The 14,856-nt window shown below is 41.0% G+C and overlaps 2 protein-coding genes across 4 annotated transcripts in view; both read left to right on the top strand.

Annotated features, from left to right (window-relative positions):
• Window positions 1-402: 402 nt before the first annotated feature.
• LOC103131704 (collagenase 3) lies at window positions 403-12,911 on the top strand. 3 transcript variants are annotated; one of them, XM_007543404.2, is made up of 10 exons: window positions 403-646; window positions 4,685-4,941; window positions 6,974-7,122; window positions 7,196-7,324; window positions 7,456-7,611; window positions 8,950-9,079; window positions 9,155-9,291; window positions 9,432-9,591; window positions 11,021-11,121; window positions 12,153-12,911. In XM_007543404.2, exons 1-10 carry the CDS (start codon window positions 509-511, stop codon window positions 12,281-12,283), a joined length of 1,488 nt encoding a protein of 495 aa, XP_007543466.2. In that variant the 5' UTR covers window positions 403-508; the 3' UTR covers window positions 12,284-12,911. The 3 variants fall into 3 exon arrangements, with proteins under 3 accessions (XP_007543466.2, XP_016522331.1, XP_007543465.1); XM_016666845.1 differs by having other exon boundaries at window positions 7,199-7,324; XM_007543403.2 differs by lacking the exon at window positions 403-646 and adding an exon at window positions 4,461-4,603.
• mmp13a (matrix metallopeptidase 13a) overlaps window positions 12,609-14,856 on the top strand; it is a 7,050-nt gene continuing 4,802 nt past the window's right edge. The window contains exons 1-2 of the mRNA XM_016666846.1: window positions 12,609-12,718; window positions 14,105-14,169. Of these exons, the coding sequence (XP_016522332.1) occupies window positions 12,609-12,718; window positions 14,105-14,169 (175 nt within the window). The remainder of the gene's footprint in view (window positions 12,719-14,104; window positions 14,170-14,856) is intronic.

Raw genomic sequence — 14,856 nt, forward strand, 5'->3', positions numbered from 1 at the left:
GGGAGATTATCTCTCGCAGATAGAAATTCTACATTTGTAAGATTTCAAATGTAATCTCTGCAGGATCCTTGTTGTCTTCTTCAGTCAAAGCCAACAGTGGTGTTTTCTGCTGCAGGTGTCACCCCTGCAGGTTAAGGCAGCTCTGCGGTTCCCTTGAACCTCGGTGGAGATAAGGGTGGCTGGAAACAGTCAGGAATGTTGATAAAGTACGTGAAGCTCAGGCTGAGCCCGGTTGGCTCTGACTCCTGTCCTCTGGGAAGGTGGGGTTGGAGAAGAGGGGTCTTCTCTTTCACCTGAAGACACGTTAAGGAGAGGAGAGGAAAAGCCACCTTGCTTGCTGTTCTTGTCGAGACAGGAGCATTCTCACATAATTAGCAGGTGTTTTTTTTTNGACAGGAGCATTCTCACATAATTAGCAGGTGTTTGGTTTTTTTTTTTTTTTTTGCTGTTCTGCATCCCGCTGCGCCGCGCCGGCCCATACGCTCACCGACGCTCCTGCCTGCTCAACATGAACCTGCTCTGCATGACTTTTCTGACTCTCATGAAGCTCAACCAGAGTCCTGCGGGGGCTTCACCCCTCCGCATCCCCGCCGCTCCTCCGCAACCTCCAGCTGGACCGTCTGAGGCTGACCAGAAGTTTGCAGAGGTAAATTAAACTTTTTACCTGCTGGATCAACATGTTTATATGCTGCTGGTTCTGCAGTGGGGGGGTTTTGTGTGTGTTTCAATAGTGAGGTTTATGGTGATGGGAGTCATTTTTGGACCTCTTTGAAATATAACTGATCAAATCTGAGCGATTTGCAGCACAGGAGGTGGTGATGTTCCATGCAAGATTCTTAAAGTTGCTTTATTTTTATTTATATTTTTTTAGACAAAGCTTCTCAAAAATTAAAGTGGCGACAGATCTAGCACTATTTCATTTGATCTTTGTTTTCTTTCTTTAATAATGAAAAGTGACTATATTTGGTTACATTTCACCTGCTGACATCTCAAATGTTCTCTGTGGCTCTCCCACTCTTTTTGAGTTTTGTTATTGTAGAACAGACCCATATCATACTCTGGAATGATAATCACAGAACTAATTTATCTCGGTGGAATCTCTTTGTGAAGCTTCACCTCAAGCAAAATGTGGTCCAGTGATGTTGGCAGACGGGATTCTTCCTGTTTACGGCTGCCAATTCCCCAATCTGCCTTCGATCTCATCTGCAGGAGGCAACAGCAGCAGCAGCAGCAGCAGCAGTGGGAGATGAGATTTGTCTTCAAAGTCAGCACTGTTTTGTGGTGACAGCAGATAAAATATATGGACAGCCCCACACCGAGTTGCTTGAGGGATGCAGTGATCCCCTGTTTTTTATTTATTTATTTATTTATTTATTTATTTATTTATTTATTTTATTTCCAATACCGATACACATATCAGACATTTAGTATCTGGCCGATATCGATCCGATACGGAGAAACAATGCTGAATGTCTATTCAACATTGTTTCTCCGCATCGTTTCTTTTTGTAAATCACGTAAAAACAACACAACTTTCATTTGTTCATTTCTGAGTCTTTCAAAAAGCACAATCCCTCAGAATTGTAGAAGTGCAACATTATTCTTGCCATAGCTAATGCTTACATTTATTCTGTAATGTTCTTACAACAAATTTAACCCATTAGACTTCGTGTCACTAGTAGCCATGTGTCAGGATGCTTAGGAGCTACGGTATAATTTCGTATTATTCTCGTATTTCTGTACATTTTCAGGTTCTGGTGTTTAGATTGTCTTATCATTGTGTTTGCTGTGTTTCCCTGACTCCAATGCCTTCCTTGCACTTTTCCTGTGTCAGTCATTTCCCGCCTCAGCTCCAGACAGAACGTGACTGGGCAGAGCTCAGGGAAAATGACCACCTTCTGCTAATTAAGGCTTATGTCCTCCTTGCTCCACCAATCAGAGCTCCTCAGCGTTTTTGTTTATTCTGTTTTATGTTTGACTCAAACATCAGGTGAAGAGACAAAATAACTTTTCTTTTAGTTAAATGAAAGAACAAACATTTGTACAATCAATGATTCTGAAGCAACAGGATGTTGCCATACATTTTAATGCTTTAATCCTGAATAACCTACCAGTATCCTGTAACTTTTTCGGATATCGGTTAAAGTAAGTCATCTGACTCATTTTTGCCCTCCATGGTAAAAATGAATAGTAAATCCACTCTGACAAACTGGCAGGAAATGCATCTCCTTGACAACCAGCCGAGCAACTAGCTAAGCAGGAAGCTACAGCTGGAGGCGCACTGCACGAGTTTCATAGTCTTCTTGACAGGTTTTGAAAATATTCAGTTTTCTGATTGGAAGACTGGGGATCGTAACCTTAAAAACTGGATTTGCTGATGGATTACGTACTACATGTGATCCATCATGCTGCAGTTGGACATTTTAGAGCAGTGTTTCTCAACCCTGGCCCTCCACCGGCCCCCCTGTCTTGCATGTTTTCGGTATTTCCCTTCTGCCACACACCTGAATTGTATCTCTGGGTGAGTAACAGGCTTCTGCAGTACTTGATGGTCACCAGCAGTCATTTGAATCAGCTGTTCTGGAATAGAGGCACATCTAAAACATGCAGAGCAGGGGGGTGCTGAGGACCAGGGTGGAGAAACACTGTTTTAGACCAACTGCAGTCAAATGAGCATCAAACCCTCACAGGACCTAGTACAAAAAAAGTCTTTTACTTTTACCCACAACAGTAATTGAAGATACTGTCACAATTTAGCTGATAATATTTTCCGCATCCTCCATAAACAGAAAGATGGGAAAGTCAAAGGTTTTTCAAGTGAGCGTGATTTGCGTAGAGCTGTGTTTTGTGTTGTGCTCGTGGTGAGAGGTTGCAACATGTATTTGATGTGGCGGGAATGTTTGTGGGATTTGGAATGACTTCCAATGTTACGTTTTAATTTAAACACATTATTATTTCTGCCTTAACACATGGCAATCTCATGTTAGGACTGGATCCTGGCAATTAACGTTAAGAATGTATAATGCGTGGTTTTGTGGCATGTGGAAATTGTTTTGTTCAGAAATGTTTTACCCGAGTGTGCCGTTGTTATTTTTGCAGCTGTTGCTGTGATCCCAGCCTCTCTTTTCATTGGCTGTCAGGAACAAATATTCGCCATTGGTTTTGATGATCAGTTCTCGGTGTCCAATTGGGATCAAATCCACTTCCAGAAATTCAAACATGTTTGTGTGACTGAAGTCCAATCGGATTGGTCCAATCTTTACCCCATCTTACGCCACCAGATTTTGTGGAGACTCACGCAGACCTTTGGGCGTAAAATCAGCAGGAAACTGTGTATGACGTCCCCAGAATGTTTACTAGTTTGCTCAGCTTGCGTTTAAGTTTCACTTTAGCTTCAACAGTCTCTCCACAGCTGAACACAAACTTCAGTTCTTGCACAAAAACTTTCTCACCCACAAGTTTCTGAGAGTTCTTAACTTTTACTAAGTTACTAAACTTAAAATGAGTCAACAAAGACATAAACAGAAAAAAAGGTCATGTTTTAGGAAATTAACTATTTACTTTAAGAGATATGGTTTAACAAATATGGTTTAAAATTGAATCATTTTTAAAGTTCCTTAACCATTAAGTTATTTTGACAAAATACCTGCAGGCTGAAAAAAAAAAAGCTACATGTATTTACAAATCAGTAGAAATGCTGTAGGAAGGAGTTTTAGCAGCCGGTAACCCTGACACCTACAATTACATGTTTGTAGCAAAGTTTCTGCAGCATGCTGTCATTTAATGTACAAAAAAAAAACCACATCTGGAATGTTTACTGTCCACATGAGTTTAAACACGAGTCATTACACACTGCTGAGTCACATAAACGCTGCCTTCAAAACACAGAATTTCCAAGGATGTGGTTTCATTGCGACCTCAGATCGACCAGACCTCATCTTGATCAAGATAAGAAAAATGTGTTGAGAAAACATGTTTAGTTCATACAGTACATTGCGATACTTTCCCACTCTAGAATAACAATACAGTATTTAATTGGGATTTTATGTCAAAGACATAACATTTCCTGTTTCCTAAAACATCCAGGCCTGATTGAGAATGTCCCAAAACCTAGTTGGTGTTATGAAATGAACTGGCCTACAATCCAAAAAGAAAATTCAAAATCTATAATATGAAGTCCAGGGTAATCTATGCACAAAATGGAAGAGTGGTATGGAGAAAAATATTACTGAAAGAAAGTTGATCCGCTCAGTTAAAAACACGAAACTGATTTTTTTTTCTCTCTTTTTTTTCCAAGCACTACTGTTGTGATCCGTAGTTTTCTGCGTTTATTTTTGGGTTTTTTCTGTGTTTATTGTGATCCTGTTTCCCTGTGAGTCTCTGTGATGTTCTGTCCTCCCTGTCTTGATACATCCCAGCTGTGTCTCGTTACCCTCCTAGTGTATTTAGTCCCACCGGTTCCACTTTACCATCACAAAAATAGACTAGAGGACAATAAATGAGACCAAAGGTATGAATACGTTAACAGAGCACTGCATCGCCCTCTTAGTTTTGCCTTAAAATAAAACTTTATACATTTATAGTTTGCTCAGACAGAAGCAGGGTAATGTGGCGTTTTTCTTTTGCTCAGGTACGACAGAGTTTGTCTTTGTGTCACTGGTGTAATCCGAGTCGTTTTCCACAGGAATATCTGCACCACTTCTATGGTTACCAGCCTGAGCCAGACAGACGAAAAAGGGCAGCGGCCTCCAGAGATGACTCGCATCAGACAAGGGGATTCTGCGATAAGGTGAAGAAAATGCAGCGTTTCTTTGGCTTGACTCCAGACGGAAAACTCAGTCAGGAGACTCTGACTGTGATGAAGAAGCCACGCTGTGGGCTGTCGGACGTGGAGCCTCACGGGGCCACAGTGCGATGGACAAAACGGACCATCAGTTACAGGTGAGATGAGAGCTCACAAGGTAGCATGTGATTATAAAAGCTTAGTCCACAGGAACATTTTTACAGTGTATTTTGTGGGATTTATACTAGTTGACGCAAAATACAACCAATTTTGAATTTAAGTCAAAGTTTGAAGTGTAACCCCCGTTTTCCTAATAAAATATGGAAATTACCAGTCACTTGTGCACATTTCTTAAAAAGTTTCGACACGCCTGATTAGGCAGGAGATTAATCTTACTGTAAGGAAAACAACTTCTTACACACGTCCCACAAAGACGATCATAGGCTCTGCATTAAGTGAAGCATCCATCAAGTTTAATCTAAAACTTTTGGCTCCTAACCGAAACAAAGTGGTTTTCTTTCTCAACTGAATTCAAAGTGGGAGAAAAACGACAAGTGAAGATGTATTGCTGCACAAAGACATACGCCATAAAAAATAAATCAGACAGGATTGAGCAGAACTCCATGTTTTTATTTACTTTTCAAAAACAATATTTTCTTAGACTTTGGTTGGAGGACACGGATTCCCATTTCTTTAACCACCAACAAGAGAGAGAGAGAGAGAGAGAGAGAGAGAGAGATCTTGTTTCAGACCACCCAGCTGTTAAAGCATTGCAGGCCGTATCGCTGCTAATTAAAGACGTGGAGAAAAGAAAATACTCACTTTCTGTATGCACATAAAAACGTCGACTAAATTAAATCTCTAGAAATAAGACATTTACATATTTATTTGCTGCCGGTCCTGGCCAGGCCTCTCTTGAAGAAGAGATTTTTAATATCAGTGAGACATGCATGGTTGAATAAAGGTTACATACATACATCACATGACTCGTCTGATGGGGGGGAAAAAAAGTATTTCCATTTCAGCGTTTTGAAATACGCAGATTTTGACACAGTCGAAGAATTGCCTCATCATAGCTCAAAAAAGTTCTTTTTTTTTGTTTTGTTTCTTTTTTTTTGTTTTGTTTTTTTTTTTAATTGGCATGATTCCATTAAGAAAACTTATTTCCGTAATTCTAATTATTTGGGTCTATTCTGTCGACCCAGATGCCACTCAGGCTGTGTATCATATCAGACACACTGCCTACACATGCACCCGTTTACAACACCAAAGCTGTCAGCAAATTGTAAACCGCCACTTAACTCTGACACCGACAGCAGAACCAGCGGCTGCAGAACATAAATCCCTTGTCGTGCCGCCTCGAGCGTCAGGCAAGCCATATGTGGTAATGCCTCTTGCGTCATATGTGCAGATGGTGCGCTTGCATAGGGCACAACATTACGTAGCAATGTCGCTGAGTCATTACTACAGAATTTTAGAACGGAAGTGAGGTAAAAGTTATGTGACAAATTTCCTGCATTAATCGCACAAACTTAACAGATTTACTGAAAACATTTGTAGCAGCCTCTTGTTCTCGAAGACTGTCCTATGTATCCTGGAGCTGCCTGCCAACACGTTTTGTACTTTTTAAAGAAAATAACGCACTAATCATCATAAGCGGCGTTTCTACAAATTTTCAGAGGGATTAAAAAAAAAAAAGAAGACATTAAAGAATCAAGCTTGTCATAGGAAGAGTGAGTCTTTATAAGATGATAAATAATGACATGCAATCCCCAGAAAGAATAACAACATCAAAACAAAGATGCTAATGTTTAGTTTTAAAAGAAAATTCTCCTCCAACAACAATAAAGGAACAGTTAGGGAAGTTTTCATTTTGGTGTGTGCACAACTCGTACACCATGGACAGGCAAGGCAGAGGCTACAGGCCTACAAATGGAGTAGCTCCCTGTGGCATCAGTTTGAAAAGCTTGTCACACGTTTAAAAGTAACACCTCAGATGTATGAAACTGTTGCTACAAGAATACATGTAAGAGAAGAGAAGCTTTAGAAGTTGAGAAAGTCCGCTCAGACGCGTTAATCAAGCCTGTGACAGCAGACCTGAAGGATATTTAACTCTTCTTTATGTTGATTAAATACTTTAGCTATTTCACATGACTTTATATAAATTAAAGGAAAAATGTGTCTCTGCAGGATTGCTGGTGAAAATCTGCCTTTCCCAGCCAGTAGGACTCTCAAAGCCATCAGGACAGCGCTGAAGCTGTGGTCCAGCGTTTCCCTCATTAGATTCCGCAGGAGGGAAGCAAAAGAGGCTGACGTTAGCATTGCTTTTGTCAGCGGAGGTGAGCTTTGTGTCGAGCCCGGATGATTAAAAAACGCCTATCATCTAGATTGATGACACGGCTGTGTTTTCAGCAGACCACGGCGATGGATCTCCTTTCTCTGGCAAAGGGGGAGCTCTGGCTCACGCCTTCCTCCCTGGTTTGGGAATCGGAGGAGACGTGCACTTTGACTCTGCGGAGGAATGGACCTTAAATTCTACTGGTACGGGATTTTAAAAAGGAGTTAAACGCTAGAATCCTGCTGTTCGCTCATCCAACTCCTGTCATTCCTCTGGGTTTCTGTGAGGTTTTTGTTCTGATTCTGAATGTGTGTGACCCGTCATCCCGCTTCAGGTATCAGCCTGCCTGTTGTTGCAGCTCACGAATTCGGCCATGCTCTTGGTCTCTCCCACTCACCTGACCCCGGATCCATCATGTACCCAGCTTACAACTTTGCACCCAGTTTGGAGCTCTCCTTTGACGACGTGAAGAGCATCCAGCACCTTTACGGTGAGCGTGAATCCTAAGCCTTATGTTGTGTGGGATGTGAGAAGTCACTTCTCAGCGAGTCAGTCATATGATCTACATCCCACCTCTTACATTCGGCCATAGAAAATTCTCCAAAGCCATCAGATTGAATTTCTGTTTGTTTCTCGTCCACAGCATTCTTCAGGTGAACACATAGATTTTCATTCATATTTGGTTCTTCTTTTAAAAGAGGCAGTACTATGTATTTTCCACAAACTGTCATTATAATGCACAATCAAGTAACTGTAAAAGAAATCTGACTTCATAATTTGACGCCTTGAAATTGTCTCTCTTTAAAAAAGTCTCCTGCTCTTTCTGAAACTCTTCATTCGGGTTTCATCAGAACATTGCTCCTTTGGTGAATCCAGATTAGGAGGTGGACCTGGAGGTTCACTAGCAATGAATATTGTCCATAATTTGATCAACTTTCCCAAAAATCCTAGTTTCTTGTGGGTCAGCCTTTGCTTTCCAACACAATTTCGCTCAATTCCAATCTCCCTTCAGTGCCTCATCTGAGATTTCTCCCATTGTGCTGGATTCCTCCAGCAGAATTTCAACTGGGCCAGACGGCGAAAAGAAGAAGTTGTGAACGATGATGAAAAAGTGTGAAAATGACTTCACACTGTTGAAGAGTCGTTTGCTACCTCGCTACAAGCCGTCACTTAGCCTGAAGGCAACATATGGTCAAAAGCTTTTCAAAGTTTATTTCACGCTCATCATATTTTTCTTCCGACCTCGACCCGCTGACACCGCTCCTCACCACAGACATACCCAGCAATGACAATTACAATCAAACAAGAAATCGATTCAGCCGAAATGACGACCATTTCGTGCTCTCTGTCATTTGCAATTGTGTGACGGAACTTGCATCACCGCCTCCAGGCTTGCCGCTTGCTGCTGTCTGCACTTCAAAAACAGCAAAAAAATAAATAAATTCTGTCCAGTCATGATGCAGACACAGGTTTTTCACTCTCTTATACTGCACACACATCTGTTTACAGCCAGAAAAGGGGCAATATCGTGTAAAATCAACTTTTTGTGAGGCGTACATCATATTATAATGTTATTCCCTCATAAAAAACAAAAAAAAAAAAACATCCCTGGAATGTTGCCTTGATTCTTCCATGCATGTTTGAAGAATACTTTAATCTCCCATGGCAAGTCTTGAACGAGGCATTTACAGTCCTACTGAACGAACGAGGCTGTTATTCAGCGATGTGACTCAGTGATATCTTTTGCACAGCTCCGTAAACAGTGGTTCCACCGGGGTGGGATAAGACAGTTCTTCTACCTTTATGCTGTTTTCTTTTGTTGCCTCAGGTGAAAACCCCAACTTCCATCTACAGTCACTAAAAAGGCCTCCACCGAAAACCCCTGACAAATGCGATCCAGATCTGTCCTTTGATGCTGTGACCGAATTACAACAGGAGGTGGTGTTTTTCAAAGACAGGTGTGTTTCCTCAAGAGTGTGCTTTTTTTTCTGTTGAAGATCATTGGTTTACTTCAGAGCTTTCTGACTTTACAGATTCATGTGGCGAAAACATCCCAGTTTTGTTGAAACGCGCATCACCCTCATCAGCAACCTGTGGTCAAACTCTGTACCGTCTCACCTGGATGCCGTGTATGAGAACGTGGAGAAAAACTTTATTTTATTTTTCAAAGGTAATAGATGATGGAATGGGGACTCTAGACAGAAGCTCTACAGGAGTTTTAAAATGAGTCTCACCTGAACTACAAGCACACATGAAGTGTTTATGTGATGGTTTTGAAGAAGGAGAAAAAAAAAAGTATTTTTCTTGCAGGTGATCAGTACTGGAAAGTGCAGCAGTTGATTCTACAGGAAGGTTTTCCCAGAAACATCTCAGACCTGGGCTTCCCCTCCAGAATAAAGTCGGTGGATGCTGCTCTGCACTTCAGAGATGATCGCTACACTGTGTTCTTCACCGGCCATGAGTGTTGGAGGTTGGTCACATTCTTGCATTCCCCATCTTTTTCTGTGATTTGGCTATTTGTGTCATGCTGGGACAAATGAAGAAGAGTTCTTTAAATTAAATCAACATAGAATCCAGTCGCATATCTCATCTAAAAGCAACAATATACTGTAGGAAGGAATGGGAGATGGACATCTGAAAATAATCCAGGTTCCAATCTGTCTATATTCCAACCCTCACCTATGATTATAGAAAACAAGATCCTGGATATAAGTGGCCAAAAGAAACTCCCACTGGAAGGTGGCTGGACTGAATTCAGCTCTAGTCAAACTCTAATAAAATTTTTCATAGACAGTCTGGTTCATTGGGGAGGTGTGAATACTTAATCAAACTCTGATGTGGACCAAAAAAGCGAACTCTGGTCCAACTAAAACCCTAGGTCTCAGTTTGGTTTAAGTACAAATGTACATGTGAACACCAAGCGGACTGAGGACTGCTCCAAAAACAGGAAGTAGACTATAATACGAGGAATTCTGGTTAAGTAAAGCCAAAACAAACACAAGCTACTAGTGCTAGAGGAAGAGATGGCTTGTTATCTTTTGCCAAAGATCAAACCTTAGAGATTTATAACCTCTAAAATCTGACACCATTCCATTTTTGTTTACATTTTGTAAAGTTGCCCTCATGTCTTCTTTGGAGGTTTTTCATATTGTTTCCTTCAGTGGTTCTTGGTGCAGCGCCACCACAAGTGAGACAGGGAACAGATTTTTTTCAACTGCTTTGGATTGTTTGACACAGAGCAGTGTGAAAGTGAACCACACCAGCTGAAAATGTAGCAAATATTGCAACTTTGGTCCCCATCAGGTGAGAAAACACCCATAGAGACAGATCAAAAGGAATCAGTTGAGATGTTTTGAGCATTTGATCAGGATTCTCCCTGGTCGACTGCTTTTGGAAGTATCCCACTGGGAGGAGATGCAGAACTAAGGATTATCCCATCTGACCTGGGAACACCTTTAGATTTTCAAGAATGATCTGGAGGATGTTGCTGCCTGCTGGGGACAGAAATATCTGGGTTTCCGTTCAGGACTTTCCCCCCAGAAACAAACGGATAAAGTTGATGGGTTTTATTGCCTTGTCTCATCTGTCCCAGAATGCCTCTTCTGTCAAAATTGCTCTGTAAATGCTGATTGAGTGAAACTAAATGCATGTCGCAAAGAAAACATCACCAAATCTTGCAGATGTCTGGGTATCCATCAGCATTCTGACGAACTCTGATATTGGGTACAGAGTAGACCTGATGTTCTGCTTCCTTTTCTGTTCTGATGAAACAAGAGAGCAACAGTTTTTTCCCATGTGAATGCAGAAGAAGAGGTTGACTCACACAGTGTATCATTTTGTTACTCAATGAAGCCAAGAGGAAAATAACATCTGTTTACTCAAATGTGTGTCATATTTAGGTACAATGAATTGCGGGCCGTGATGGAGGGATCACCAATGCTCATCGAGCAACACTGGCTGGAAATCCCATTCCCTATAGACGCTGCTGTCTACTACGAGGGTAGTTAAATAATCTCTCTTCTTTTTGTTTTTTGTGGCTTTACAGAAACAAAATGCACAGGGAATGAGATTTCAGTTGTTTTTGAAATTAGCATTTTTTGGGGGGGCGGGGGGGTAAAATCCGTGATTATTTTCCACTTTAATTTAAGGTTGGATTTTGACTTTTCAGTCATCACTTTGAAAATTTTGTTGCAGTTTTTTTTTTAACTCAGAATCTGTCTTCAAGATATAAACCTACAGATCTGTGTTATCATCTGTCAATAGCTGTTTTTCAAGCATGGTATAAACCATGAAGAATGTCCAAAAACATCTCTCCTAGTGGCACAGTCAGCTTCAGGTCAATAACATTAAACCTACATTTGTTACAGTCATTTTCAATGAGAACTATTACATACAGAGTCTTGCAAGGTATTCATACCCACTGATTTATTTCAAAGATTATGTATTATTTATAGTGGATAATTTACCTGGCGGGAATAAAATGGTAGAAGAATTTAAAATATTTTTACAAATAACATCTGAAACCTACAGCAAGTCTTGTTTCTACCAGCTTTACAGCTATAGACAACGTCAAACTCCTCTTTCCACAACAGCTCAATCTCAGTGAGTTTGGGTGGACATAAATGTTCACATGTTGCCACACATTTAAAGTTGGATTTAAGTTTCTTTCAATAAATGCTCTGTTGCTGTTACTCTTCCATAAAGTCCAAATTTATGGAGTGTTTGAATGATTCTTGTCCTGTGACCTGTCTCTTTTGTCAGCTCTGGATCTCTGCAGCTCCCCCAGAGTGATCATGGGTTTCTTTTGCTCTGATTAGTGCTTTCTTTACATGACATGTCAGATTAGGTAGACAGCCGTATTTGGGCTGCAGTTGTGTCATACGTCTTCATGTTCAGACGATGAATTAAACAGAACCCTAGTAGCTACTTCAGATATTATTTTATAACCAAACTTTGCTTTAGAGCAAAGTTTGTGAATACCTTTTGAAGCACTCTGTCTGAACCTCATCATCGACTCTTGATTTCCTGCAGGATTTGTGAACTTCTTCAAGGGAAACAAGCAATATAAATACGACTTTGGCCAGAACCGCGTTGTCTCCGTCAGCAGCGCTAATGACCTAATGGACTGCGAGATGGGAAAGAGCAACAAGCACGCACTCTGATGATGAAACGGCCTGATGATGACATTCTTTCATATAGTCACATATATACAGTGTATAACCACAGGGAACCGGCTCTCTCCGGCAGTAACCACAGTATTTGTGACACTGGGAACTAATACTACAGGGAAGTGGTTGAAAGTCATACCGCAGTGTGTAATAGTGTTGAAAGAAAGGAAATGTATACCATCTGTCAAAGCCATGTACAATTTAAAAGATGTTTATTTAATTTTTCTACTTTGTGTTTTTTTTTTAAAGATTTGCAACAAATATTGAATGACAGTAATGCATGTATTAGATATGTTTTTCTAAACAAAAAGAGATCTACATGTATCTGGGTGTCCTTGAGCATGTCGCTTCACCCACCTTGTTGGTGGTGGTCATGAAGGCAGCCTCGCTGCTGTCGGACTGCCACAGGGCAGCTGTGACTACAGTCCAGTAGCTTACCATCACCAGCATGTGAATATGATCTTTAAGATCTCAATTTGATGAAAGGGGCATTATAAATAAAATAATTTATTCTTCTTCTTTCTGAAACTGACTTTGTGGTCTGTAACCTGGAGTACAGAAATGCCTCATGTCTGGTACATATTTTTATGAATAAAACAATAACATATGGTTTCATATTCTAGTAAATGTTTATTGACATTTTTTTGTGAGTATCTGCCATCGCTGTTGATGAATTTTTCGCAGACGGCACATTGCTCATCAGTCATTGTCGTTCCTCTCACATTCCAGGGTTGTGCAACTGTTGACAGAATGTAGCTTTAGATTCACAATGCAGAACGTACCAGGCTCAGATTAATACAGGCTTATGGGGATTAAACAGTAAACCAACCTGCTGACTCAAAAACCCCCTGCTCCAATAAAGCCCTTTTCCTTTGAGTCATATGTCTAAGGATCAGAATTATGGTGGAATCAAACATGTTTTTTTTTTTTAGATTTGTAAACATTAGACTCCCATCCTGGTGCCAAAGTCTTTCTTTGGCAACTTTCATTTATTTAATTTTTTACAGTAAAGCAGGATGGCAGAATGAGCTACGTTCATATATTTCATATGGTCAAAAAAAAATAAAAAATCTGTCAAATACATGTATCCCGCCCAAGTCTTGTCTTCAGGCTGTACCCAGATTTACATGGCTGAAATGCCAGCAACTGAGAGAGGGAACTCTGTTTCCATTGGTGACAATCATCATGAGGGGCCTTTGGGGCTGTGCCTTGTCTGATGATCAGTCCCTCCAAAGGGTGGAGTGCCTTCTCTGGGTTGGTGTAGAGGTCCTGCCCTAAGTGGAGATGTTTATGTATCTCTGGATCTTGTTCAGTACTGAGGGAAAAGTGCAGCGTGAGATCGATGGGCAGTTCAGTGCTGTACTGATCTGTTGTGGTGAAGAGAGAGGTGGGTCAAAAGGCAAAGGTCTCAATTTACCAGTCGATCTCCGTTCTTACATGCATCTACAATCATAAACTTTGGGTAGTGACCGAAAGAACGTAATCATGCATACAGGCTCCTGAAATGAGTTTCCTCTGCAGGGTTATCCGAGAGTGCCTCAAAGTTCTCTGCATCAAAAGGAGCTGGTTGAGGTGGCTTGCGATGCCTCCTTGGTGAAGAAGCATCCTAACTAGTGTCCCAGAAGGAGGAGAGTCTCTGCATCGGGAACTTGAGGGTCTCTTCTTTACTTTTTGTGGATGATATTCTGTTGGCGTCTTAAGGCCACAACCCTCCAGTTGGACTGGAGCAGTTCCCACTTTGAAGCAGCTGGGATGAGAGACAGCACCTCTGAAGACTTGGTTCTCAACTAGTAAAAGCTTGACTGCTCCCTGCAGATTGGAGGTTCAGCCTCTGCTTAAAGCAGTGCAGTCTCAGTGTCTTGGTATCTTTGTGAAGGACGGTACGACTGCAACGTCTTGCAAATGTGTCTTGAGTTTAAAGAATGTTCATGAAAAAAGTACAATGCATGCTGTGTACAAGGACAACCCTGTAAACGTCAAACTCCATTACCCACTGACACCCCGACCCCGTCTTACAAGTCACTACAGGGTTGTTATATATACTTTATCTTTTTCTATCTGATATAAACAATTTAAGCAGAATCAATGTGTTTTCTTCACCATGCTTTATTATGCATATAAAACAGGTGAGCAACACTAACACAACAGGAGTAATGCATTTTCATGACACAGGAAAAGTCTTCCCATCGTACATGTTCCAGCGAACTGCCAGGTGGCCACTCCCCTCTGCTGCATCTTTCTGCAGCTTTTCTGCTTGTTAATGATGAGAACCAGGTGGACTCAATCTCCCAGCAATCAGAGAGAGCGCAGGTACTTTTGGTGTGACTGACCTGTCACTCCTGTTTGAAAAAAATGCCACAGCATGAGAAGCAAACAGTGCTGGTAGCACATGGACTCTGATTGATTGTTGTATTTTAATCTTATTGAAGTCAACGTCGTAAGTTAAAAAAAATACACTTGGTGTTAATTGGTTGAAATAGAAAGTAGTGATGGGTAAATGAGGCGTCATGAGGCGTTTCGACTCATAGCAACACTGTATTGATACTGTGTCGATACTGTGTCACTCA

Source organism: Poecilia formosa, unplaced genomic scaffold (assembly GCF_000485575.1).
Source record: "Poecilia formosa unplaced genomic scaffold, Poecilia_formosa-5.1.2 Scaffold817, whole genome shotgun sequence".
Classification (NCBI taxonomy): domain Eukaryota; kingdom Metazoa; phylum Chordata; class Actinopteri; order Cyprinodontiformes; family Poeciliidae; genus Poecilia; species Poecilia formosa.

Coding starts and splice junctions, on each gene's coding strand:
- LOC103131704 (XM_007543404.2), top strand. CDS start 509: ATGAACCTGCTCTGCATGACTTTTCTGACTCTCATGAAGCTCAACCAG. Junction 9,292..9,431: donor CTTTATTTTATTTTTCAAAG/GTAATAGATGAT, acceptor TTTTTCTTGCAG/GTGATCAGTACTGGAAAGTG. Junction 11,122..12,152: donor CGCTGCTGTCTACTACGAGG/GTAGTTAAATAA, acceptor GATTTCCTGCAG/GATTTGTGAACTTCTTCAAG.